At 34.2% G+C, this 27,108-nt stretch overlaps 1 protein-coding gene across 1 annotated transcript; it reads right to left on the bottom strand.

Moving 5' to 3' along the window:
• Positions 1–746: 746 nt before the first annotated feature.
• On the bottom strand, positions 747–27,022 carry LOC138325759 (endoplasmic reticulum metallopeptidase 1-like). The gene is made up of 16 exons (XM_069271635.1): positions 26,436–27,022; positions 24,509–24,636; positions 23,699–23,804; positions 18,126–18,272; positions 17,684–17,776; positions 16,834–17,052; positions 15,400–15,454; positions 13,623–13,648; positions 13,073–13,308; positions 12,207–12,387; positions 11,478–11,668; positions 10,173–10,325; positions 7,963–8,168; positions 7,370–7,485; positions 6,603–6,787; positions 747–6,126 (listed from the first exon to the last, which is right to left on the bottom strand). Exons 1-16 carry the CDS (start codon positions 27,001–27,003, stop codon positions 5,953–5,955), a joined length of 2,784 nt encoding a protein of 927 aa, XP_069127736.1. The 5' UTR covers positions 27,004–27,022; the 3' UTR covers positions 747–5,952.
• Between the last annotated feature and the right edge of the window lie 86 nt (positions 27,023–27,108).

Here is a 27,108-nt window from a genome sequence, read left to right as displayed (position 1 = left end):
ATCAAAAATATTCAACACTATAAATAAAGAATTGATATGGTACAATTATAGTTTCGATTTGGACCCTTTATAACAACAAAACATACACTTAATTATACTTGTATCGAGCATGCAACGTCTGTAGATCTAACTTGATCCTATCTGTTTTTCTTATAGAATTTCCATATTTTCCTTTTGTCTTGCACCTAGTAATTGAATTAATAAAGATACGGTGTGCAGGTAATTGATGGTGGGACCTTATTTTAAAAAATGATTTTTTTTTCTAATATCATCATAAAAAGAAAAAGAAAAAACCCCGATTGTTTTCAAATGATGATATATGGTAAAATACATCAAATTAATTTCGTAGATTACAATTTTTTTGTTTTCAAAACATATCATATCGTAAAATAGAGCAAATATTTATCTTTATGATCAATTACAAAAATAATAACAATAAAAAGAGCACAAAATATAACAAAATTAAATTATCAGAATCAAATTTCCTATTCTTTTAATAATGAGAATGAAGTGTACATACAAAAACATAGTTTCCCATAATTGTAAAAATTGATTGAAAATAAAATAACTTTGCATTCCAAGTGGATTTCTTATGCATTAAAAGATTAATATTTTTATTGATGTTATAATACTGCATTGATGGCTAAATACTGGATTTCTGACAGTTATGTTTCTGAAACAAGAACGTGTATACTATAAACCAGTTTTCTTTCACGGCTACTTAATTTTGTTTGATTTCCAACGTCCTATTAACAGCTATGGTCATGTAAGGACGGCCTCCCATGTATGCGGTGTGTTGCGTGTATGTTGTGCGAGGTGAGTGTACTGGGAGACTGCGGTATGTTCGTGTTGTGTCTTCTTGTATAGTGGAACTGTTGCCCTTTTTATAGTGCTATAACACTGAAGCATGCCGCCGAAGACAACAAGCAACACACCCCACCCGGTCACATTATACTGACAACGGGCGAACCAGTCGTCCCACTCCCTGTATGCTGAACGCTAAGCAGGAGCAGAAACTACCACTTTTATAGACTTTGGTGTGTCTCGGCCAGGGGACAGAACCCAGAGCCTTCCTCACAGGGGCGAACGCTCAACTCAAGGCCAAAAGTGAGGCGGTGCCAAGGGAGGCCTTAGGAAAGATAAAGTCAGTTAGGAAGAAGAGAAAAGATAAGATCCTAAATTTAGTCGCCTTTTACGATCATGCAATAGGGGCAGCAGGTACAATTCTAACGCCCTACCTGCAGGGCCCAGTTTTCTTTCACGGCTACTAAATTTTGCAATTTCCATTTCAAAACAAGTTTGCGAAGATTAGCATGTTTGGCGTAAACAGAAGTTAATTGTACAAGGAAATATGGTGTAAATAAGACACTAAGTTTCACATACAACTAGATACTGATAAACTTGTTAGTTTGCCCTCAGTAAGACCCAAACAATACATGACTAAACCTTTTGCAGAGAAATTTGTCAGAATGGATGTGCTAAAAGAAAACCTCAACAATATAAACCATATATATACAAATATCATTTAGAGTCTGTGCAACATTTCTAAGACTATACTCCTAAATTTATAACAATTCTACTTCTCTTCACCAATGAAATTTAAAATCTATTTTACATTTCCCCATTATGCAAAAGTACTGACTGCTACATGATGTGATTTCTCACACAGGGTCTGATAAATAGAGGTTCCCCAACAAGTGACTGTTGTTTATCATGTATATCAAATTCGAGTTAGTTAATTTTCAAATTTTGAAAAGACACGAGCTTTTAGCGAGTGTCTTTTAAAAATTTAAAAATTAACTAACAAGAGTTTAGATAAACATGATAAACAATAGTCACGCGTTGGGGAACTTATTTATCCCATAACTTTAGCTCTATAGTTATACCGTGGTGACCATTTTCTCGTCTTCATTCAGGGAAACATACAACCATACATTGTGTAGTGATACATGTATCTTTCCACTATAAAATATAGTGCCTAAATAGAGAGCCATTATTCTATTGTTTTATACTTTGAATAAGCAACTACCTGCTAAATAGTAAATACAATGCTATTTAAAAGAAAATGCGCAATGATAAGTAGCCAAAAGTGGAGAGCCAATCGGAATCAAGAGATCTTGGAATTAACCAATCAGAGGCGCCGTAGGTGTAACATAAACAATAACCAACTGCTATGAAATTTCTCATATCGGTTTTCCATTGTGAAACATGCATAGTTATGGGATAAATGCTTTCCACACGAGTGAATAACTTATTGAACAAAAAGACTGAGCAGGCCAGCTTATAATAAAGAGATATAATTATCTAGCAACTGTTGATATGCACTAACATCCTGTTGATATGCACTAACATCCTGTTGATATGCACTAACATCCTGTTGAAATGCACTAACATCCTGTTGATATGCACTAACCTAACATCCTGTTGATATGCACTAACACCCTGTTGAAATGCACTAACATCCTGTTGATATACACTAACATCCTGTTGATATGCACTAACATCCTGTTGATATGCACTAACATCCTGTTGATATGCACTAACATCCCAAGAAATAAAATTCATGAAAAAAATAACAACATAAAGGAAAGTAAAAGTACTATGCTTTTGTATAACTACAAAATTTTTGTGAAGCCCTATCATCATTAAATTAGTTTTTCGAAAACATAAATATAACTACATGTATTACAATTGCAGTGGGTGTTATTTAAAAGCTAACTTGATAACCGAAGGAATACCATGTGCATCCCAATAACATACACTAGTGAATTATTTCCCAAAAAAAAGTCTAAAATAAAGATCTGTAGGGATGCATAGGTGGTTAGATATAAGACAATTAAAGTATATAATGAAATTTTGTTTAAAAATTAAATATGTATAAATGATTTGTTCAAATGCAGATAATATTCGTGCAATAAACTATGAAAGAATTGAGTAAATGGTGAATAAATTATCTATTAATGTAATTTCAATGGTATTGTCGTACAAAGAATACGGAAACAACATGTTTTGTAAAAAGAGATCAGTCATTTTCTGGAAATATACTTGATATGTCCATTGATTTATATCTTTAATAACTTTTAACAATTATTTTACATCAAAAAGGTAGCACCTGAAATATTATTGTAAATTGTTAAGCACTTTAAATTTGACTCAAATCTTGGCAAGTTGACTGACAGGGATCGACGAAACAAATCTGAATATTCATCGATTTATCATACAATACACTGTTTATATATGATTACATGGTAATACAGTAAATCCACTTTACAGAAAATTTGAAATGTTTGACTCATTCAAAGAATAACATTTAAAACAGAATATTTATATCTTGAAACAAAATTAAGCCATAGAACTCAATGATTGTTTTTTCTCCTTTGCGGACAAGAACAATATAAAACAACTCAAAATAATTCTTCTCCATTCAAACTTTAAAACGTAAAATAAACAAAACAAAATCAATATCAAGAATATTAACAACTCCAATATTAAAAACAAAATTTTAGGAAACCATGTACTGGATTTTGATTAAAACAGAAGATCCCAAAGGGACCTTGGCCGACTACATCAACAGTTTGATAAATCTCAAATTTCAGATCATAAGTAATCATATTACAATTTCCCAACTTCATCGCATCATAGCTTTTTTCAACCTCATCCTCCCCTGAAGAAACATTTGGACTCTTCAAGCACAATAAAAGGATTAGTCCACTTTGAACTGTTAGGGGTGTGAAAGTCAATAAATAACTCAATAACAAGAAATGTTGATTTAGATCTTAGGGCAGACTGATATACAGTAATATGTGTACTTCAGTCATTACCCGGTTTCTGAAATTTAGGGAACAATTAAACACTTACACTAGAAACTAACACTAATCTTGCATGTTCCATCATAATAAAGATTCTTTTCACTTATCATTCCCAAGTGTCACCTACGGTATTCAAAGGAGTAGATATGATAGGACCAGTATTTGGCCTTAATTTTTCAGGCCAAAAAATATTAACTCTGATCCACATCAATTTCACATCAATAAATACTCTCATACTTGCCATTCATCAAAACATAACTTTTTATAACCATGTACAAGATGTGCTCCACCTATGACGTCATCAAATTGATGATTTTCCTCTTCTCGCCAAATTTGGCTAGAAATTCATCATCTTAAGGTTAGAAAAGGCTTGAAATGGATTTGGCCGCCACCTTGGAGCAACTTTATATTTTGCATGGATATGCGTAAATACAAGATACACAACGTGTGAAAATCTCTTTCTGCTCCACGAAGGCGGCCACATTCATTTTTAGAGAAAACCACTCAAAAAGTATGATTTTTCAAGGATTTTTTTTGAAAAATGACAAAAACTGCATGTTGATGACGTCATAGTGAACATAATTAGCACATGCGGGATATTTTCGGGATGTAATGTGTTAGCAAATGTATTCAACTGTTATATGGCAAATTATGTTGTTCTTTACTGGACAATTAATTTTGCCGCCATATTCGAGTCTTAACGTACCTTCTCCTTTATCCTCAAACAAAATTTTTGAAAATCAACTCTAATTATCAGTTTTGCTGATTCTCCTTTCAGTGTAGTGCATAGAGAAAGAGACAATGACATATTAATAAAATCATAGTTCTCTAATTATCTTACAATCCTTATAGTGTACATCTTAGTAGTTCTTTATGGAAGTTAAAAGCAAAACTTCAGATCATTAGAGTCCTCAAGTCTAGTATAATGATGAATCACCATTTCAGACAATCATAGCTCTCCAATGATTTCTGCAAAAAGACTACTTATAACAAACAGCATGTGAAATTATTGTACCCGACAGTAAGAGTCATCCAATTTCAAGTCTAAAAACATTAAATATAAGAACCAAATTTTTCTTTAGGCTAGTGATATTTTGCTGATGTCTTTTTTAATATGATTTTACATTATCAATTTCAGCAATGCACCTTAACATCAATCTCTCCTTCAAAATATTTGTTTCAATCCGATCAATGTGTAATGAAGCATTTGAAGTCAATTCAACCCATCCCATCCTAACTCTGAGGTTAAGAACACAAATTCACGAATTTTGTGTATCTATAGCAACACAATTTTTTCTTGACCTTGAATCATGGGGTTTAAAACATAACAAGCAGTCAAATAATTATTAAAACATATACCCATAACAGATTATGTACTATGCATTGAAATATGCCAAATATCGAAAGCCCTTAATAACCTATGGATTTTAAAATGATTTTCTTGAATTATTTTATTTAATTCTGAATCTCTGATTAAAACTTGAAATAGTCTGAGTCTATTTTAGGTTGCTGCATAAACAATCAAACATCACCTTCAAACTAGGATCTGCTTATATCACAGTAACTTTAGAAACACCTAATATCAATGGCTCTGGGTCAGATTTTCAGTTTGGCACAATATCCTATAGTCTGTATATTGGTAGGCTACACTTATTTTTAACAAATTGTTAAAACTTCAATACTTTATATCCATATCAGTTTGTTGTTCACATCTAAACTTCATCTTAAACATAACCAAATAATTTAGATGGGGAAAAAAACAGAAAAAAAGTTTTACCAGTGACTTTAACATAAATAGCTAAATCGGTGTAACACACAGAAATAATTGTGTTAGAGAGAAATGAACTGTTCTCCAATTATTTAAGTTATTACGTTTTGCACTTCTGAATAAATAATTAGATGGTATTATTATTGCTACGAAAAAGATTTCCTAAAATAACATATTGATACAATTTAAAAACTGGTGCTATTTCAACTTTAAACTTACACAAGCTCGAAGTTATAATAGAAAATTATTTTTTGATTTAATGAAATAAAATATCATAAATATGTTCAAATTTAACAAAACAAATATTTGTGACTCAATTTTGACAATATGGTGGGAGTGTCAGTTTGGTGCCCTAATATCACAACCATAGAAATGTTAAAACTGGTAACTTGCATAGGTTGCGGTGAATGAGATTGGGACCATCCAGGGTTGGATCTTGCTGTGTAGTTCATCCAGGTCGCGGGTCGACTTGTACTTGCCATGAAGGTAGTAACCACTAAAGGCTATCTCTACTACATGCTGGTCAGCTGGCCATTGTCCAGACACCGTCTGATGAAAGATAAGAATTCTGTTTCATATCTTTGCCTCATACAGAAATATTTATGTATATATGGTGTACATAATTCACTCATTTGTCGCAATCACATTTTCGCAACTAAAACAATATCCAGCAGAAATATCAACCACAGTGAAAAAAAATGTATACAATGTATATGTAAAACTGGCTAGACTATGCTGTAAACCAACTTTCTTTTGCAGCTACTTAATTTCAAGATTTCCCGTTTCAAAACATTTTCTCAGAAAGTTTCGCGAATTTAAAATTGAAGGGAAACATCTTTGTTAATGGTGAAAGAATTGTGGAACATATCAATTCACAGAGAATTTACCTTAATTACGAAAATAAATTGTACGCAAAAGAAAGCTGGTTTACAGAATTTAAAACTCAGATTCATGTTGTGACAAAAACTTCTAGAAATATACAGACAATAGCTATAATCTGGTGAAACAAAAGATTCAAAAGTTACCTGTATATCAATATGAAACTGCCAAGGTTCCTGTGGTGTTTCACCGTGACCATAGTAAACAAAGTAGCAAGTCTCGTTCATGTCTGGGAAAGTAAACACAGGAATTGGAGTGTAGGGGAGTAGTGACCAGGCCACGAGGTTCATACCAGGCTGGGGGCGGATATACACGGTCATGTGGTCAGGACCTGTGAAATATATAATGAACATCTATAAGGAATGTGACCTGATTTGAAAAAAAAATCTGCATTAATACCTGTATAATCCAATAAATAATAGCAAAAGCTTTTAGATTGGTGTCATGTCAAATTACTAAAAACTTCCATAATTTTGTTTAGAATAACATACACAAGTGTAAGATTCTATTTATCACATAATTATGTAAACTAACTTACTTTTGTGAGTGATTGAATTTAGAGTAATTTGTGATGTAGAAATCTACATTACAAAATCATATTGCTGGGAAAAGTTGTTAGGCATGAAGACCTTAAATTTAATTGCCACATGATACATTGGTTTACTGTTAATTAAATGACAGTGTACTGATTTTTATGAGAAACCAAAGTAAAACAATGATCTTTATATAGGGCAGACAATTAACAATGGCAATATGCTTTATTTCAGAATACCAAGATAATCTTGAGATATTACACTGTGGTATGTTCAGTTAAAACTCAATCACACTGCATGCTATCACCATATTCATAAAAATATTTAGAAAAGTATGTTCACGCAGAAGTGTTAAATTGCTATGTTATATATAAAATTACCTGCGACTTCAAAAGTGAGTCTAACAGTATCTTTTGATAGAGCATGTCTGTCGACGAGTGAGGGCATCACTTTAGGCTTAGGGCTGATGGGAGGTGTAGGTATGTATTTACCATCTCTGTAATTCAAGTAAATCAACAATAAACTCAAGAAATTTTTATTTAGATCATACACAATATTGATTAAAACCACATATATGATCAATATGTATCTTTGAAATATGTATTAGATTGATTACGAATATTTTTTCCCAAGTCAACATATCCTGATCTAGTTCTGATTAAATCCCTAACAAACAATATAACTACTAGCAGTCTCCAAGTGTTTCACAACTATGGTACTTGCATATATCAATTACATTCACCCAAGATAGAAGTCTTGCAGTAATTAGTAGGAATATGGATATAGTTTCCAGTCAAGATACATGCCTTGCCTAATATGCTGCCAATAAAGATGCCAGAACATTAACAAATCCCATCTTTAGGTGATTGTTGCAAAGATTTTGATGAGATTTTTGCAAAATCATACTGAGCTCACATAGTATCTTGAAACCACTGTATAACGACAAATGAAGCAGTAACTGGGCTGTGCTTACCTTGGGTTGAGTAAGTGTAGTATAGGTATAAAGTAAGGCAGACCGTAGTATGGTCCCTGGCCCCTCAGCTCTGCACTGGCCTCCTTTATAGACGGAATGTGTTGCTGATATAGCTGGTCCCCTAAGTAGTCCTGGGGTAGGTACCATAGACCACTGTCAGAGTGGACCAAGTCGCCTTTTAGGTTATAATTCTCTCTGTTAATGTGCTGAAATTAAAGACAAGTCTGATCAACGCAATATTGAGAAAAATACTGTCAGACTATGTAGATGGAATCTGGCAGTTCGGAAAACCTGCAATCCAGACAGGTTGATCTGGGGACTATATTCCAACTACAGTTAAACACAGATATAACGAACCTTTGGGGACCAACAAAATCACTTTGTTATAAGCATAGTATTACAGACATCATAAGAGGAACCTTGACTGGAAATCAAAATTACTAAGTTTAATATAGCTCGTAGCACGATGGTTCAGTTAATTAATGTTCAATGATTGGTTTTGACTAATATTCTTGATTATCTCTCATATGCACTGTTTAAACTAATAATTAATTGGGACAATTCAAATGACCACTGGTAATTAATTGTTATCAATGTTGGTATTAAAACAATCATAAAATTCTTTCAAGACAGATGTCATTCATCAAATGTTAATTTATATATAGATCAACAGTTTTATGAAAATATTGATTTGTGCAGAAAAGTTTTTTTTTCTGAGCAGGATTTTAATGTGAGCGTATGCAGAAGCAGCATCTTCTTAGTAAGAATATTGTTGGGACCAATTCAAATAGCATCAATTTAATCAACTCAGAAAATTTAATAAAATTCAAAATTTAACAAAGCTTTTAATTCAAATTTATCAGAATATTGTTATATGATAAAAAATAATTGGGGAAATATTTTCCTGTATGATTGCTTATCGATATTACACATGTACAACTATGTATAATCAAAGTGTTAAGTTGACTAGACTTTTAAAAGATACCTGCTGGAGGAGGGCTTAATTCATTATAGGTGACCAAAAAAAATCAAAGATGTTTGGCTGTCCTGGTTATAAGAGGTAAACTGAATTTGCTTCAATACGTTGAAATTTATTACTTATCTTTTATCTCATTTTCTTCAACACAATATAAATTTCACAATTAAGATAACAATGCACAAGTTGTATTGGCTGGGTCTCGGCACAATGGAATGTGTACTACGGTCAACAAATTGACATTGGCAGCTACAGTCGAGCCTTTCCCAGGGCCTTGATAACAAAATACATTAATTAACTCTCAACCATTGTTTTCCCCAGTAAATGGTATATGTAACACATTTACACACACATATAGGCCTATAAACAGCATCTAGATGAAACTAGGGCACCTGACTTGTGACACTGTCCAGGGAATATAGATTATCCAACACAGGTAATTATGATGTCATGACACTTTGAGTAACATATTAAAGAATAGAAAAATAATGAATATTTCTTAATTGCCTTAATCTTTTCTTAAACTATATTTCTTTTGTATGAAGTGGTACCGTCGGCCATATAATTTCCCATAATGCATTGTGTTTCTCATTTAAATATTACTATAGACAAAGAAGGAATGAAATATATTTTAATTCCTCAAAAATACAGTTTATGTCTGTTTGTCGCCAAGTTTTATCAGTTCCGTCCTTATCTATAACTACATGTCTGTGCCAAATTTCATTGCTGTTAATGGTGTATAACTTGAGATATCCTGTTCACAAGGTGATTTTCAAAACTAGGGGGTATGCTATAAGCTACGATGGAGCTACGCTCCATCGTGCTAAAAATTAAGAAGTTTATTATAGCTATTAATTTGTTGTGTGTTCATCATTAAGGTGTTTTACTGTATGTACACACATGGTAAATGCATTTCAACCCTGCAATTTTACTTGCATCTTGAGGACTTTATATTCCGTCTTTGCATATTACAGGGTACCTCATGGGTAGGTATTGACTCTCACGTCATTACAATGTGAATAAAACTGAAGTTGTTTTCTCTTCAAAATATGATGTTACACTCATAGTAACAAACTTGCTATCCTGATGAGAGCTTATGGTAGAATGCCTGACAATCCAATCACTTCACATTATTGTGTCCTACTGTCTGATTTTGGATGTTTGAAAGTTTTGCAAGAGAAAACTTATTTTATATTTGCTCCAATGCACTATACTATGAATCTGTAATACTTACCAAATGGGAGAACCTCTGAGGGGTTGGATTTTCTTTATTGCCGCTGAATGGAAATCCAAGAGATGTAAATACAACAGCTAGAAAACCAAGGACAAATACTACACCCAGGATTCCTCTGACGTGTCGCATATCACAGAGGTACAACAGGCCAAACTGAAAGTAGAAAACAACATACATATGTATCACAAAGATACAACAGGCCAAATCGAAAGTAGAAAACAATAAGAACACAAAGGTACAACAGGCCAAACTGAAAGTAGAAAAAAAAACATATCAGAGGTACAACAGGCCCAACTGAAAGTAGAAAACAACATATCACAAAGGTACAACAGGCCAAACTGAAAGTAGAAAACAACATATCACAAAGGTACAATAGGCCAAACCGAAAGTAGAAAACAACATATCACAAAGGTACAACAGGCCAAACCAAAAGTAGAAACCAATACATATCACAGAGGTACAACAGGCCAAACCGAAAGTAGAAAATAACATATCACAAAGGTACAACAGGCCAAAATGAAAGTAGAAAACAACATATCACAGAGGTACAACAGGCCAAACTGAAAATAGAAAATAACATATCACAAAGATACAACAGGCCAAACTGAAAGTAGAAAACAACATATCACAAAGGCACAACAGGCCAAACTGAAAGTAGATAACATATTATAAAGGTACAACAGGCCAAACTGAAAGTAGATAAGTTTTCCCCTTCCCCCAAAAATGTTTCTGATCAAATTTGGTTACAATCCATGCAGAACTCTATGACAAGTAGTGATTTAAAAGATTTACCTCTATTTCCCCTATTGGGCCCCGTCCCTTCTGACCCAAGGGGGTCAGGGTTAAAATTTATACAAATTCTATTCCCTTTCCTCCAAGGATGTGTCTGGCCAAATTTTGTTACAATCCATGTAGAACTCTATGACTAGTAGCGATTTAATGGATTTACCTCTATTTCCCCTATTGGACCCTACCCCTCCTGGGGGGTGGGGGGTGGGGTCAGGGCAAAAATTTATACAAACTCTATTCCCCTTCCTCCAAAGATGTTTCTGGCTTTCTTGGTTTTACAAACGTATAGTGCTAAGAACTAAACAATTGCAAATGCTTTACTTTGGCAATCTAAATTCTACGTAAACAGAATTCAAAAGCAAAAAAAAACCAATATCTATAAAAGAATTCCTTCACAACATACACTGGTGACCCCAATGTTTTTCAAAAAAGACCCAAGGTGCCTAAAATAGCTCCCTAATCTTTATTTTTTTTTTCTTTTCTTTGTGACAAGTATAGCCTGAGTGTAATACTCACCAGGTACTGACAACATGACAAGACAAACAATGTGACTAGCGCAGCCAGGGCGACGTCGGGGTTGACGGTGCTGCCGATCCGCCCCATGGTGGGGATTATGATCATCAGGAACATGTAGATGATGTACATGGAGGAAAGCAGAGGTAACATCATACCACTGAGATGTAACAATAACATGGTCGCCTTGTTATCTGTAACACAATTATAAGTTTTTATCAGGATATCATATGAATTACTGCTCCAATAAGGAAAACTAAATAGGAGCTTAAGGAACCTTGATGAAACTGGAGCCAGGGTGACAAAAAATCCAATGTCCTCGTCCTTACCCATGTCAGTACACTGCCATATCAAACTAATTGAGATTAGACTTGTTATTCTGCTCCATTACGATGCCCTATAATACGCTCCACTACAAGATCTGACAACTCTTCAATAGGGGTCACTGCAGCATGACCACTATGGTGAGCCAATCAGGGTCTAGTCTATGAAATCATTGGTGTGGTCGAATCTCTTGAATGTATTAACAGCTACAAGTACATCCTGAAATGTTCCGATTGTAGGCCAGGGTCATGCTGAGCTGACCTCGAAAGGGGAGCTGTAAGATCTTGTATTGGAGCGTATCATTAAGCATCATAGTGAGGCGGAATTACAATTCTAGTTTTAATTATATTGACTGTCCTATGTTAAGGTATGAATCGTGTCGCATTTTTTCTTATTGATTATACCTACCTCTCCAGTTGACACGTGTCACCTGAGTGACACACTCTCGCAGGACTAGAGGAAGAAGTACCCATAACATCACCAGATAGGACATGCCCAGACCGATGTAGGTCAGGATCAAGTTGACTAGAGCCAGCTGACATATAACAGTGTCAAAGAAGATACTCTCAATGTACACGGGATCCAGATCCTGGAAACACAAGAACAAACTTACCAGATAAACATTAATAATCTTGACTTGTGAAAAATAGAGGTTTAAAATCATCTCCCCTTGGTCTCAGGAAAAATCTTCAAACTTTATGTGCTATAAAAGAAAGCATTTTGGATTTTTAAAAACATTTTGTCTAAACAGAAGCACCGTATAATCAATTCATTAGTCACTTTTAAACAACTTATATTTCTTCATGTGAATTTCCTGTGATTTTTTTTTCCAAATGAAATTCATTTGAAATTCACATGAAGAAATATGGCATTAGCTGTGTACCTTTTTTTTCCTGAAAAGTGACCATTACCTTGAACAGTCTGGGTCTTACAGTAACACTTACCTTGAACAGCCTGGGCCTTACAATAACACTTACCTTGAACAGCCTGGGCCTTACAGTAACACTTACCTTGAACAGCCTGGGCCTTACAATAACACTTACCTTGAACAGCCTAGGCCTTACAGTAACACTTACCTTGAACAGTCTGGGCCTTACAGTAACACTTACCTTGAACAGTCTGGGCCTTACAGTTACACTTACCTTGAACAGCCTGGGCCTTACAGTAACACTTACCTTGAACAGCCTGGGCCTTACAGTAACACTTACCTTGAACAGCCTGGGCCTTACAGTAACACTTACCTTGAACAGTCTGGGCCTTACAGTTACACTTACCTTGAACAGCCTGGGCCTAAGGTACTGCTGTACACTGATGATGGTGATGAGGCCAGGCATAACAAACACAGTCCAGATGTTGTAGGTGTTGGTATACCAGAACATAGATCGGCCAAACAGACTGAGGGGCAGGGCCACGCCCACCAACACCACCAGCAGACATAGGACCCAGGTCACAGTGGTTGCCATACAGGCCACAAACATGTTCTTAAGGTGTGCAGACCCACTCACTGAACCTATTAACCAGGGTAAAATAGCAGGCATAAGTATACAGCAGGAAGGTTTATAATCATGTTTAAAACAGACTCTTAGATATCAATCTGCCTCTTTGTAATTTTATTCAGTAATTTTAGTAGCTGTGAGAGAATGTTGCTTTATAGCATATTGCACATCAATAATTTGATACTAGTTCCAAAGATTATATGAATTGCATTGTTTTTCTATTTAAGATAGGAAACAGAAAACGCCTAAAAGAATTTTATAAAAATGAATCTCTGTATACACTGTACAATATTCATTGATCAACTAATTCAGAAGCATATAAACGTACCTTGTGATGCAGGGGCCCTGGTGTTTCTGTAAAAATAACAAGACATCATAATACCAAGTCAATTATAATTCAAAAATAATGTATTCTTTAATATTTATTTTAATCAAATCACCAGGCTACTATGTGTGGTGTATCATTTTTCATTAAAATCAAAGTGCTAAGGTCACTAATAAATTCTGTGAATGAAGGACTCAAACAAAGGAATAAAGAAATTGGTTTTTCATTTAAATATAGAATTTAGAAAACTATACATAAGTGTGCAGTGTTGAATTTCGGAGTTTAATAAAAAATATTTACGATATACCATATTTATTTTATGATATTTGAATTTTTTCAAGAACAATAAGTTGAATAACTTATTATCCTGAAATAACTGTAATAAATTTTATTTCTAAATTATTTTTGAAATAACGTTTTCAACACCAATGAAATCGTTCAGAATCTGAGTATCATTTTTTTTATAATTCTTTATTAATTGCTAAATTATCAATTTCATCAATGTCTCTTCAAAGACAAAAAAATAATAAGTAAACATTTTCGTATCTTAATATCCACTTAACATTGAAGAATATTTTCGTAAAAATATAACATTAGAAATATTACCATTTCCGGATATGTTTTGGTTTCCTTTTTAGAAAACTAACATGGGTTGCTTTGACGAATTTTGACTAAAAAATCATGGCCAGATACTTTTGCCAAATAAAAGGTACATTATTTCATTACGTATATCACTCAGATTTCTTTTAAATTCACAAGAACGCTAGCCGTTAACATCAAGAAAACCTCATGTAATGTATCGGACTTTAGCAAGTTTTCGTAAGCCTAACAGTAACTGGTTGGCGAGATATTATCATGCAGAACATTTATCGTGAGTTTTGCTTTGCCGACTTTTGACTTATAATAAAACATGGCCATATACGTTTGTAAAGTAAAGGGTACATTATTTGGTTACTTATAACAGTCAAATTTCTTTTGAATTCATAAGAATGCTATCATCAATAAAACTTCCTGAAATACATAGGACTTTAGCAAGTCTTCATAAGGCTACCGTACATTACACGGCAGTATAAGTTCATTTGTCACTTTAAGTTGCTCGTACATAATTAGATCTATATTATCATTATATTCTGTAAGTTTATGTTGATAGATTTGGTACTTTTTCCCTTTCAATATACCGCAGTTGTGATAAACAAAAGACAGAACTCCCAGTGACAGATCAAGGGAGGAGGGACGTACTCAAAACTATTAACTTTTACTGCGCAATAATATCTCAGATATAGTTCGACAATACAACCAACACAAAAAACTTTATAAGCGTTATAAGAACTTTCTTTTGCAGTTACCTTCCTAACATTTGATTACAACAATCGATCATTAGCATTAGAATTACGTAAAATTTAAATAAAAATACAAATGAACAAAACAACTTTTAATTTTCATCGCGGAGTGGTTTCATTGTTTTGATGTGCACAGGCTCGCCGAGCGTACCTAAGAATGCTGTTTCACAGCATCAACAATACATCTTATCTTCTCTCTGATCCGTATTGAGGATCTATTGCAGGATCTATTGTATTTTCACATGACTAGACCAGTAATAAAGACAGTTAACATATTTCTAACCTCTTATTTGTGATAATTATACAACTACCTGATACAGATTTGAACATTTCATCAAGATTGTTATTTTTATTAAAGCATACCCTAAGGTATTAAAAGATATTTTATCATTTAAGATCAAATACATGTAAAGCACTTCTGTAACATTGTGCAAGCTTACCGGTAATGTACATCATTTTTTGTAAAACCATTTTCTGTCTTGACATGCTGTGATCCTAACAAAACAAAATAATTCAGAAAATAATTAATGAACCATATATTTTTGCAATATGTCTTAAAGGTAGGTTTCGCCCAACCAAATAAATATTTTTTTGTGAAATGCAATAAGCGGAAGAAAAGATGAAAAAACATATCAAAATATCTCAATTTGATTTCTTTATATGTTTGAGATTGAACAAATGTGTCTTGAATACAAAATTGAAGGAAATCCTTGATTTATTACGGTGTCCGTCAGACAAAATAATATGCAAATGAAGCTGCGATAGATTGCGTTGTCGAAGTTTGGCGCATGCGCATTGTCACGCACTAAAAGTAAACAAAATGGCTGAACGAAAGTGTGCGAGATGAAAAAAATATATCTGAATCGGCAACAAAGTGGAGGAAATTATAATGGATTCGGTAGCACCCTAGGATATCTATAGGGATTTAAATTCAGAGATGGCATGTAGCAATAGAAGAAACAGAAGCCACATCTCAAGCGAAACTCGCCGGGGTCTGTTGGGACTCGTGTAACGGCATTGCACGTGGTGAGTTAAATTTCAACACATATGCCAGCGCACAAACAGCCGCAGACTAACTACATGTATATTTGGTGTACAAAGTTAGCGAGCGTATGTAAGTAACATGAAGTGTTTTAGATTATATGATATGTATAAACAGTCCCTCGCACTTCGATTTGCTGTTGTTGTTTTTTAACTAAACATGCCGTAGCAAGACTGTCACTTCTATCTGACATTTTGTTGCACGCTTCCGTTTGTTGCTGCGGCCTCGTTTTGGAAAAAATACGTCATGTTCTATGTAAAGCTTGACTTCGCTCTATTTTTAGAGAAGTATTTTCCTGGTCAAGCTAGGCAACTGACCACCCATATTGTTCGCTGTATGCATTGAAAATGATCTGAAGATTATATCTATGTATAGGATAAATTTCAATTTCTTAGTCTTTATATTTCATTGGGCGAAACCTACCTTTAAACAAATAAAAAATTGAAATTATAATTTTACCAACATTAATCTTTAAGGAATATCACAAAAGTGTTATGACATTTCTATTACAACATAAATTACAGAAATATTTTCAAATACCAATATTGAGAATCATACTCCAAATATCTACAATAAGGACATCCTCAATATACAGTAAATACAGTTATAGCAACAAACACAATGCACAATATTGACCTGCCTAATTGATGTACAGTAATCATTATTGTCTGTAAAGATTATTAGTTTTTCCTTTTGATTGCACTCAGTTAGAACTAAACCTTTAAAGGTACTCGAGTACTGTTAGTAATCATTGAAATAATTCACAAACTGTAGCCTTATAAAAAAGGAGTTTTCACCCTTTTTAACCATGGAGGAGGTATACAAATGTTACCTGTATGTCCTCTTGGACCTGACGTAGCCTTCCTCCACAGCAAGATGAATGTACAGAAGGAAACAATACAGTTAAGTATGGAACCGATACGTTTAGGATAGTGGACAACCACTAACCCCACCAGGTCATAGAAAACCATTGACCCGTGACGGTCATCTCCAGGGTCAGCTAGCTTAGGGTTGTTGGCAAGAGCATGGACAATACTCAACAGATTCTCACCTATGGTATAACATAGATATTTTAGATCATTTATCACTGTTACCTCCTAAATTTAATGTTACGTGACTTCAACCCACATCAGTAAAATGTTTTAAGGGATGTCATTCAGTCTGCATACTAGAAAATAAGGGTCGGGAAAAATTGTTATGTTATATAAAATGATGTTTAGTGTTGTCTTTTGTGCAGTGTTTTGTTTATATGATTTTTGGTGAGGAGTACCTGGTATGCATGTGTCTTTGTGTGTTTATTTTTTCTGTTTGTATGTAGAAGTATGATTGATATAATGATGTGTATTATATGATAAATTGGAAAAATAAAAGACATAAAAAAAGATTAAGTGCCATGCATAAAATATTAAAGTTTGACTTAGACCAGACAAATTTGGACTTAATTTGTCGCAAATAAACTGGAGTAGAAACCTGTGTAAAGGTACCACTACTGGTAACAACAATGGAGACACTAATATAGTGGTACTTGCACCACCTGCTTCTTGCAGGTGACACAAAAGCAAGATATCTTCAATAGGCTATCCATAAAAATTAATACCTGTTCACAAGAGCAGATAACTCTGAACAACAAAAATACTCAAAGACGAGGATGTGTCAACACTATCCAGACAATGGTACATTACCTGCTCTCTGTAAGCATCCTGGGGGAATGGTTTGAGGGACGTCATTTATTGTATGATACACATAGCCATTGGAGATGTATGCAATGTCCAGACCTATGATCAAAGAATATGAGTCACAAAGGATGTAAAAACAGAGATAGAGAATATTATAATTTTAACTATAATAATTTAATTTATTATTTCATTTTATTTATTATTTTATTATATAATTATGATATACTAAATATACCAGAAGCCTTACCAGAGGTTATACACATTTAAGCAAGAAACATTCTAGTACCAGGTAATTATTACAATAATACTTGACATCTTAAGTGTTTTGGATTTCCATCTCTTCTTCTTTAAGTGCCATGTTTTAAAACAAAACAGCTTACTGATTTTTGATAGCAGCGCTATTTAAAGATCAGCCATTTTTCTACATTACAACAATGATTTCACTCACCAGGGATCTTGCCATAGTCCCTGAAGATGCGATAGTCAGTATCAGCAGGAACGAGGCCCAGCTCAAAGATCTCCTGGTTAATGACTGAGGCGCTGGGGAATATAGCTGATTCTATATACAACTTCACCAACCAAGGGTGCTGGGGACCTGATGGTAGATAAAAATACGGTTAACAATGATTAACAATATACATTAACAAGAGATCCCAGAGGGATCTGGGCGCCCACCAAAGAATGATCTATGTCTAACAACGGAAAGAGGGATCTTTTCCCTGCTTTTCAAACTTTTACAAACACACTACATATAAGATTTGAGACAGATCGCTAAAGTACTTTCTAAGAAATAGTGGTAACAAACTTCAACAATGAAATCCAAGATGGCGGCCGTGCAGCCATCTTGTTGACCTATCAGTTACAAAATCCAATATGCACAACTAGGGCCCTAGGGGAACCTACATCTAAATTTTGAGAGAGATCCCTTCAGTACTTTTTTTAGAAATAGCAATAACAAACTTTATCAAAATCCAAGATGGCTGCCAGGTGGCCATCTTGTTGACCGATTGGTCCCAAAACGCAATATGCACAACTAGGGACCTACATATGAAATTTGAGACAGATCCCTTCAATACTTTCTGAGAAATAGCAATAACAAACTTTAATTATCAAAATCCATGAAAGCTGCCAGGCGGCCATCTTGTTGACTGATTGGTCCCAAAACGCAATATGCATAACTAGGGCCCTAGGGGAACCTATGTATGGAATCTGCATGAGATCCCTTCAATACTTTCTGAGAAATAGTGGTAACAAATTTTCATTACCAAAATCCTGGCGGCCATCTTGTTGACAGATCGGTATCAAAACACAATATGCACAACTAGGTCCCTAGGGGAACCTACATATGAAATTTGAGAAAGATCCCTTCAGCACTTTCTCAGAAATGGCGGTAACTTTAACTATCAAAATCCAAGATTGCCGCCTGGCAGCCATCTTGTTGACCTATTAGTGGCTAGGGGAACCTATGTATGGAATTTGCATGAGATCCCTTCAGTACTTTCTGAGAAATAGCGGTAACAAACTTTAACTATCAAAATCCAAGATGGCCACCTGGTAGTCGTCTTGTTGACCGATCAGTCCCAAAATGCAATATGCACAACTAGGGTCCTAGGAGAACCTACATATGAAATTTGAGTAAGTACTTTCCGATAAACAGCGGTTACAATCTTTTATATCAAAATCCAAGACGGCCGCCTGGTAGCCATCTTGTTGACCGATCAGTCCCAAAATGCAATATGCACAACTAGGGCACTAGGGGAACCTGTATATGAAATTTGAGAAAGATCCCTTCAGTACTTTCTGACAAATAGTGGTAACAAACTTTAACTATCAAAATTCAAGATGGTCGCCTTTTGGCCATCTTGTTGACCGATCAGTCCCAAAATGCAATATGCACAACTAGGGCCAAAGGGGAACCTACATGTGAAATTTGAAAAAGATCCCTTTAGTACTTTCTGAGAAATAGCGGTAACAAGAATTGTTAACGGACGGACAGACGGATGAAAGGACGGACCACGGACGAAAGATGATTTGAATAGCCCACCATCTGATGATGGTGTGCTAAAAACAAGAAAGGGATGGTATGTGCCAATGCTATAAATATTTTTAGGTTATTAGTGGATCCTGCACTCCTCCACTGGATACTAGAGGGAAGCCCTTCACACAAGCGAAACTGGTCGACAAAATAAAAACTTCATCGCTTTGAAGCTGTTGTGATTGTCATCACCTTTTAATAACAAAAACAATGGTACCGGTAGTAAAAAGACACATTGGTATTACAGTAAGTATAACATATGGCGCTAACATTCAGTACATTCCTGTATAGTATTTCATCTTGGGATATGAAATTTACATTAAGTATACCTTATATACAGTGTATAATATGGTTCAACCAAAGGTTACTGGGACCGTTATAACAGGCAAGCAATAAAAGTGTAAAAAGGTTTGTAGTACACACTAAAGGGTGTTAATAATTTTGGTACTTAAACCGGGGTCATCAATATGTTAATATACAGGGTACATTTGGGTTCACCAACTAGGGTTGTTGGGAACTTCTAGGCAAACAAAACAGGGTCTTTATTAAAGAATGTTTTAAGTATAATAAATATTTTCAAAATGGAAATAACAATGAAATACAAAATAGAGCAAAATTAAAACCAAGGGGAAATCAAAGCTAACAAGAGAAATGTGAGTATCAATCTACACCACACAAGAACTTTTACTGTAAGAGAGCCGAAGTAATGGATCTGAAATCTGGGTAATCAAATTATTGGGTCATTACGGTACATAATGGATGCAAGAAAGATGTGGCAGAGATTAATTAAGGAATTAGGGGAAAACCATTTATCTGGAGGTGATCAGATGTCAACATCATATGATCATATTATTATATAACATTATCTTTACATCCATCAGACTTGGTTTTTAAATTCCTGTTTTGGCCACCAAATGCATTCTGATGATAGCAGTTTTACGTTGATACAAATTACGTCTGACAAAGAGAAAATTATCATACTCAAGCAGATATTTGATAATTATTGTAAAACATTATTAGTTCACTACTGGAATACATTGTGTGATATAAAGAGCTCCGTCACAGTAAACAGTTATTCAAATGAATTCTTAAATCTTTCATTGGGAATTAAATGGTTTGTTCATAATGTTATCAAATCTCATTCAAAATTATAATTTCATAATTTGCAAATCATAATTCCAACATTTTCTAAAAAACAAAAATACATACCAGTAGTAGTTATTTTTATATGTCAATTAAAAATTAAAAATTAATAATCAAGTGATATAAGTATTCACTGTTATCGAAGTATTAGCTATATAAGCAGAGAGTTATTTTTCAGCTGATCATGAGAATAGCTGGCCCCTCATTTCTGGCATTGCTACAGAAAATAAATAAATTGTCAAAACTGGCAACAAATATTTCTATAATATATTACTGAAGTCATAGCATAGTTACCTTTATATAGAGTTCACCTAAAAGTACAGTGGTAGGACTGTTTATTTCAATAAGGTTAAAATTATAAGGACCTTAACTACAATCATTTAAAGGAAGAAACATGAAAAGTTGACATATCTTTCTACAACACTTACTTACCTGTAATTCTGACATGTATAATATTCATAGATAAAAGAAAATTTTGTCACCATGCTAAATGCTGCTTTAGATAATGCAGCCATCAACCATGACTGTACAATAGTGTATGAAAACCTTATATATCTAAAATTCATAACTTGAGCCAAATTTTATTTGAATGTTTCAAAAAAAATACAATGTATATCTAAACTATACCATAATTAAGTATTATTTAGGGATGTCAGACTCACAGAAAGTAGAAGTGATGCTGATAGAGGAATAGGCCTAAAATTTACCAAGGTACACAATAAATAGGATATATTCTTTACCAGTATGTTTGTATAGAGGGTCCCATACAAGTCAATGTTGTTTATCTTGTTTATCAAACTCGAGTTAGTTAATTTTCAAATTTTGAAAAGACACGAGCTTTAGCGAGTGATTTTAAAAAATTAGAAAATTAACTAACGGGAGTTAAGATAAACATGATAAACAACAGTCACGTGTTGGGGAACTTATTTATCCCATAACTTTAACTCTATATTTATACAGTGGTAACCATTTTCTCATTTTCATTCAGGGAAACTTTTCCACCATAAAACAAGAGGCCCATGTACCTTAACAGTCATCTGACTATTGGCACAATACAACATAGTCATTTAAAGATTTTAGCCATTTTGACCCCTGTGATCTTGAATAAAAATCAAGATCATTTTTTAAAAAGCAAATATGGTAGCCCTTCATCCAAGCATGTCACAGGCCCAATATCAGGTCTCTATGCCTCTTAGTTATTCCCGAAAAGTTATTTCGAAGATGTTAGCCTGTTTGACCCCTGTGACCTTTAATGAAGGTCAAGGTCATTCATTTGAACAAACTTGGTAGCCCTTCATCCCAGCATGCTACAGGCCCAATATCAGTACCCTGGGCCTTCTGGTTCTTGAGAAGAAGTCTTTTAAAGATTTTAGCTTTTTTAACCCCTGTGACCTTGAATGAAGATCAAGCTCATTCATTTGAACAAACTTCATAGTCCTTCATCCCAGCATGTCAGGGGCCCAATATCAAGTCTCTAGGCCTCTTAGTTATTCACAAGAAGTTGTTTAAAGGATTTTAGCCTATTTGACCCCCATGACCTTGAATGAGGGTCAAGGTCATTCATTTGACCAAACTTGATAGCCCTTCATCCCACCATGTTGCAGGTCTAATATGAGAACCCGAGCCTTTCCGTTCTTGAAAAGTCGTTTAAAGATTTTAGCCTATTTGACCCCTGTGACCTTGCTTGAAGGTCAAGGTCATTTATTTGAACAAACTTGGTAGCTGTTTATCCCAGCATACTGCAGGCCCAATATGAGTGTCCTTGGCCTTTTGGTTCTTGAAAAGAAGTCATATTAAGATTTTAGAAATTTTTAGCTTTTTTTACCCCTGTGACCTTGAATGAAGATCAAGGTCATTCATTTAAACAAACCTCATAGCCCTTTATCCCAACATGTCAGAAGCCCAATAGCAGGTCTCTAGGCCTCTTAATTATTCACAAGAAGTTGTTTAAATGATTTTAGCGTATTTGACCCCTGTGACCTTGAATGAAGGTCAAGGTAATTCATTTGAATAAACTTGGTAGCCCTTCATCCCAGCATGCTACAGTTGAGAGCCAATCAGAATCAAGAGATCTTGGAGTTGACCAATCAGAGGCATCGTAGGTGATTACACTCTTGAGTGTGTAAATATAGATGATTACCAACTGCTATGGAAACATACATAATATGGGATTAATTATATGTTATAGAAATTTAAAGGTTAGTTATATTAATGTAAACATATAAAAAAGTTAAACTGATTATTATACCATTTTGTATTTTTGTACTTGGATTCTTTTAAGTATGAACTGCTAAAAATGCAACAAGCTTACTAACATAAATGTGTAAATAATTTACATTAAGATTGAATTGACAGATGAAGAAATTTAGATAAATAGTTTTTATGAAATAATTAACATGGTTATAATGAACCTCAAGGGACCAACAAAATCATTTTATAAATTTGTTAAAAATATGCATAGTTAGTTATATACTTATGTTAATAGGAACCTCGATGAGGATTTAAAATCACAATCTTATAACCGTGAATTTGTTGTAAGCATGTTCGTTATAAACAGGTTTTACTGAAGTTTTCTAATTTTCAAATGAAGTTGGATTATGGCTGGTTTTTTCCATAAATAACATGACAATTCAGATGAATACCGGTACATAATTTGAAACATGTTTTTAACAGAATGATATATTTTCTAAATAAATTATATGGGGGACATGCTTTTGCGAGAACTCACACATATTTTGGCACTCTTGATTTTAGAGAGTGGTGATTCCTGGACTCAGATGGAAAATCCTACATAAATCGTTACACTACAGGAAATATCATGTGACATATGGTGATATACATGCCTGTTTGGAAGACAATTTCCCATCCTCCAGCCCCAGCAGAGTCCAAGTTGATAAAAGCTTTTATACTCTTGGCCCAAGGGTGTTGTGTAATAAAGCCATGACTAGCCTGTAAAAACAAATAAACAATTTTAAAATGAGTTTGTATATGATGTTGAAATAAAGTAAACGGTGATCAGATTAAGGCTACCTGGCCAATACCTGGAGCACATATCCAACTATTTAGAAACAGGGAATGTGATTTAACAGTATGGCCATTTAATTTCCCTACAGAAATGTTCTTTCTAAACTAGCATATTTTGTCTTGAGGAAAAGAAATCATAATTTACACATTAATAAATTAGATCATCTCTGTTTCTCCTCATAAACAGTCTGCTTGTTGACAGATTACATGGAGTGAAAAAGAAGATCTAATTTTGATATAAAGTATGTAATTAATTTAAATACATTCGTTCTAAAATAATACTTCCTGGTATAACTCTAGACTAAACATTTTATTTAGAAGTGTTTACATTGAACAAGTTTAAAAACAGAATAAAATCCAAATATGTCTCGTACTAATAAAACCTAGATGGACTTAACAGGCTGTCACAATAAATAATGCACATGTTTCAATAATAAATTTTGATTAGTCAAGATAATTAAAACATCAAGCTCAAGGCTGATCCACATTTGATAGCTAGCAATGGCTTTAATCAAAGTGAATTAAGCAAATAAAACAGACACAAGAAGAGAGTTTTGATATTTTCTTTTTCCTTTATTTTTCGTTTTCATTTCTAATTTTCATTTTTTTTTCATTGAATGACTATTTACCTGTAAAAGGTTTTCCTCTCCCCCATTGAATAAGAATATGATGTTATGCATCAGAGGTTTGTTGGACTGGGAAAGTGATCGAACAATTTCTAGCATGACTGCACAGCTGGACATATCATCACCTGCACCTAAAAACAATTCATAAAATTAGTTGATGTATAAGCTAGTCTATTGCTAAAATTATCTATGAAATACAACTGTCTTGCAGATAGAACAAAACTGTCGATCCTTATTATAACAAGGACATAGTCATTCAGATCCCCCGCCAATGGAGATATCAAAGCTGAAGTAAGTTTGATTGTGGAGACTTATGTGTATGAAAAAAACAGAAAAAAAGGAAGTTGAACTAAAGAAACATAGAGCATAATTCAAATAGAGCGGGGCTGCAATTGTTGAATCAGGTATACAGCCTTGACATTTATATTAGACTATATACACAAAGATGGGTGGAGTTTTGCAAAGTAACATTTACCATTTACCATGATATTTTCAGCAATGTTTCCATGGTAACGGAAAAAGTGCAAAAAAATGAAAACCTAAAAATAGCAAAAGGTACTACTAGACCATAAAAAGAATGTGTCTATGAAGTTTCGTGGAAATATCTCTGCTGGTTTTAGAGTTATGCTCCGGAAATGAACCTGCTACAAAAATATGATATTTTCAGCAATGTTTCTATGGTTACAGAAAAAAGCACAAAAAGTGAAAACCTAAAAATAGCAAAAGGCACTACTAGACCATAAGAACAATGTGTCTATGAAGTTTCATGGAAATATCTCTGCTGGTTTTAGAGTTGTGCTCCGGAAACGATTCTTACACAAAAATCTGCCATTTTCAGCAATGTTTCCATGGTTACAGAAAAAAGTACAGAAAGTGAAAACCTTAAAATAGCAAAAGCCACTACTAGACCTTAAGACTAATGTGCCTATGGAGTTCCGTGCATATATCTCAACCGATTGTCCAGTTATGCTCCGGAAACGAACCTGGTACAAAAATATGATATTTTCAGCAATGTTTACATGGTTACGGAAAAAGTGCAAAAAATGAAAAACCTAAAAATAGCAAAAGGCACTACTAGACCATAAGAACAATGTGTCTATGAAGTTTCATGGAAATATCTCTGCTAGTTTTAGAGTTGTGCTCCGGAAACCATTCGTACGGACAGACGGACAGAACCCATTTGTATATCCCCCGCCAACTTCGTTGGGCGGGAGATAATTATAAGCTAGGTATACTTCCATTGCATAGATGTAAATTTTAAGTCCAATATATGTACTGAGTAGACACTTCTGTAAAGTTATGAAATTATATATATTTTTTTAGTCCAAATGCTAGCTTTTGTGACTGTGTGGTTGTTAATTGTGAGTGTTGTCAATAAACCATACAATTATAAGAGCTAGGCTCTTTCGACACGCAAAGCACATCGAAAATCAAAGCTCTGTTCCGCAAACATGTATGTAAACACAAGTAGTCTACTGAAGCTGCATGCATGGATGGCTAGATTGTTTTCGTATTTATTTTGAAATGATGTCATCTGCTTGAAATAGAAAAGAAAATAAACAAGTAGAGCTTTGCTCTTCCCATGCCGTGCATGATTCATATTACTATTGTAATGTTGAACATGATCATGCACGTATATATATACACATTGACCGCTTATGATCAATTGAATTTAGCTACTCCTACCACTTACTGACCTACATTGTATGATTGTTCTTCATCAAGCTAAGGCTTACTGTATGTCAGATATCCGAGACAAATAAAATGAAATCCAATCTGACATGAATGAATTGGCATCAGCTGTCGATATGATAAAATAAAACAAATTAAATAGTTGTCATAAGTGATATTAGTATCTTGTATATTATTAATAGACAGTATATACATTCAGTATACAGCAAAGGTCAAAATGTAGGTCATTTCTATTTACCTATAGCATCCACCATAGTATCATAGTGACAATTCATCAAAACACTGTGTGTGGCTCCAGAAGCTGGTCCTAGTTTAACTACCACATTCTTCAGGTTCTTGTATACACTATAAAAATCTGTATCGATAAAGAACAGATGGAAAGATCCGCTTGTGTTTTGCACATCTATAAACATCTCCTTTGATTCGTGTAGATGATCTTTAAAAGTTAAAAGCTCTTTCAAAATGTAGTTTTTGGTATATATTTCATTTGCATCGCTACCGGCTGGCCGTTGTCCAAAGCTGGTCACGATTTCTAAATGTCGACGTGCTAGGTTTTCATAGAATACTCCTCCCAGAGGATTGTCGTCTGCGATTCTAGGATTGGGAAACAGATGGAACCTTACACTCACAAAAATCAGTATACCAACGTATAAACAAAATATAAATAACCAAACGAAAAAAGATTCATAACATCCAAATGTTGTTTTCGAATTGTCTGCAATTGAATGTCTTGATGCATAGTTAGATTTATCAGAATTTTCTTGCGGTTGACGTTTTCGCCGCACAGCTTGCATGGAAGCGGCCATGTTAAGTTTACAACTGAAGTGTCAACGCAATCGTTCATGCCTATTGTTAGTCGGACGAGTCGAACGGCGTAAATTAAAAACGTTCTTCCATTTTCCGCGGTTATT

Source organism: Argopecten irradians, chromosome 6 (genome assembly GCF_041381155.1).
Source record: "Argopecten irradians isolate NY chromosome 6, Ai_NY, whole genome shotgun sequence".
NCBI lineage: Eukaryota > Metazoa > Mollusca > Bivalvia > Pectinida > Pectinidae > Argopecten > Argopecten irradians.
Note: the sequence above shows the minus strand (reverse complement) of the source record. Positions and strands in the feature narration are given on the sequence as shown.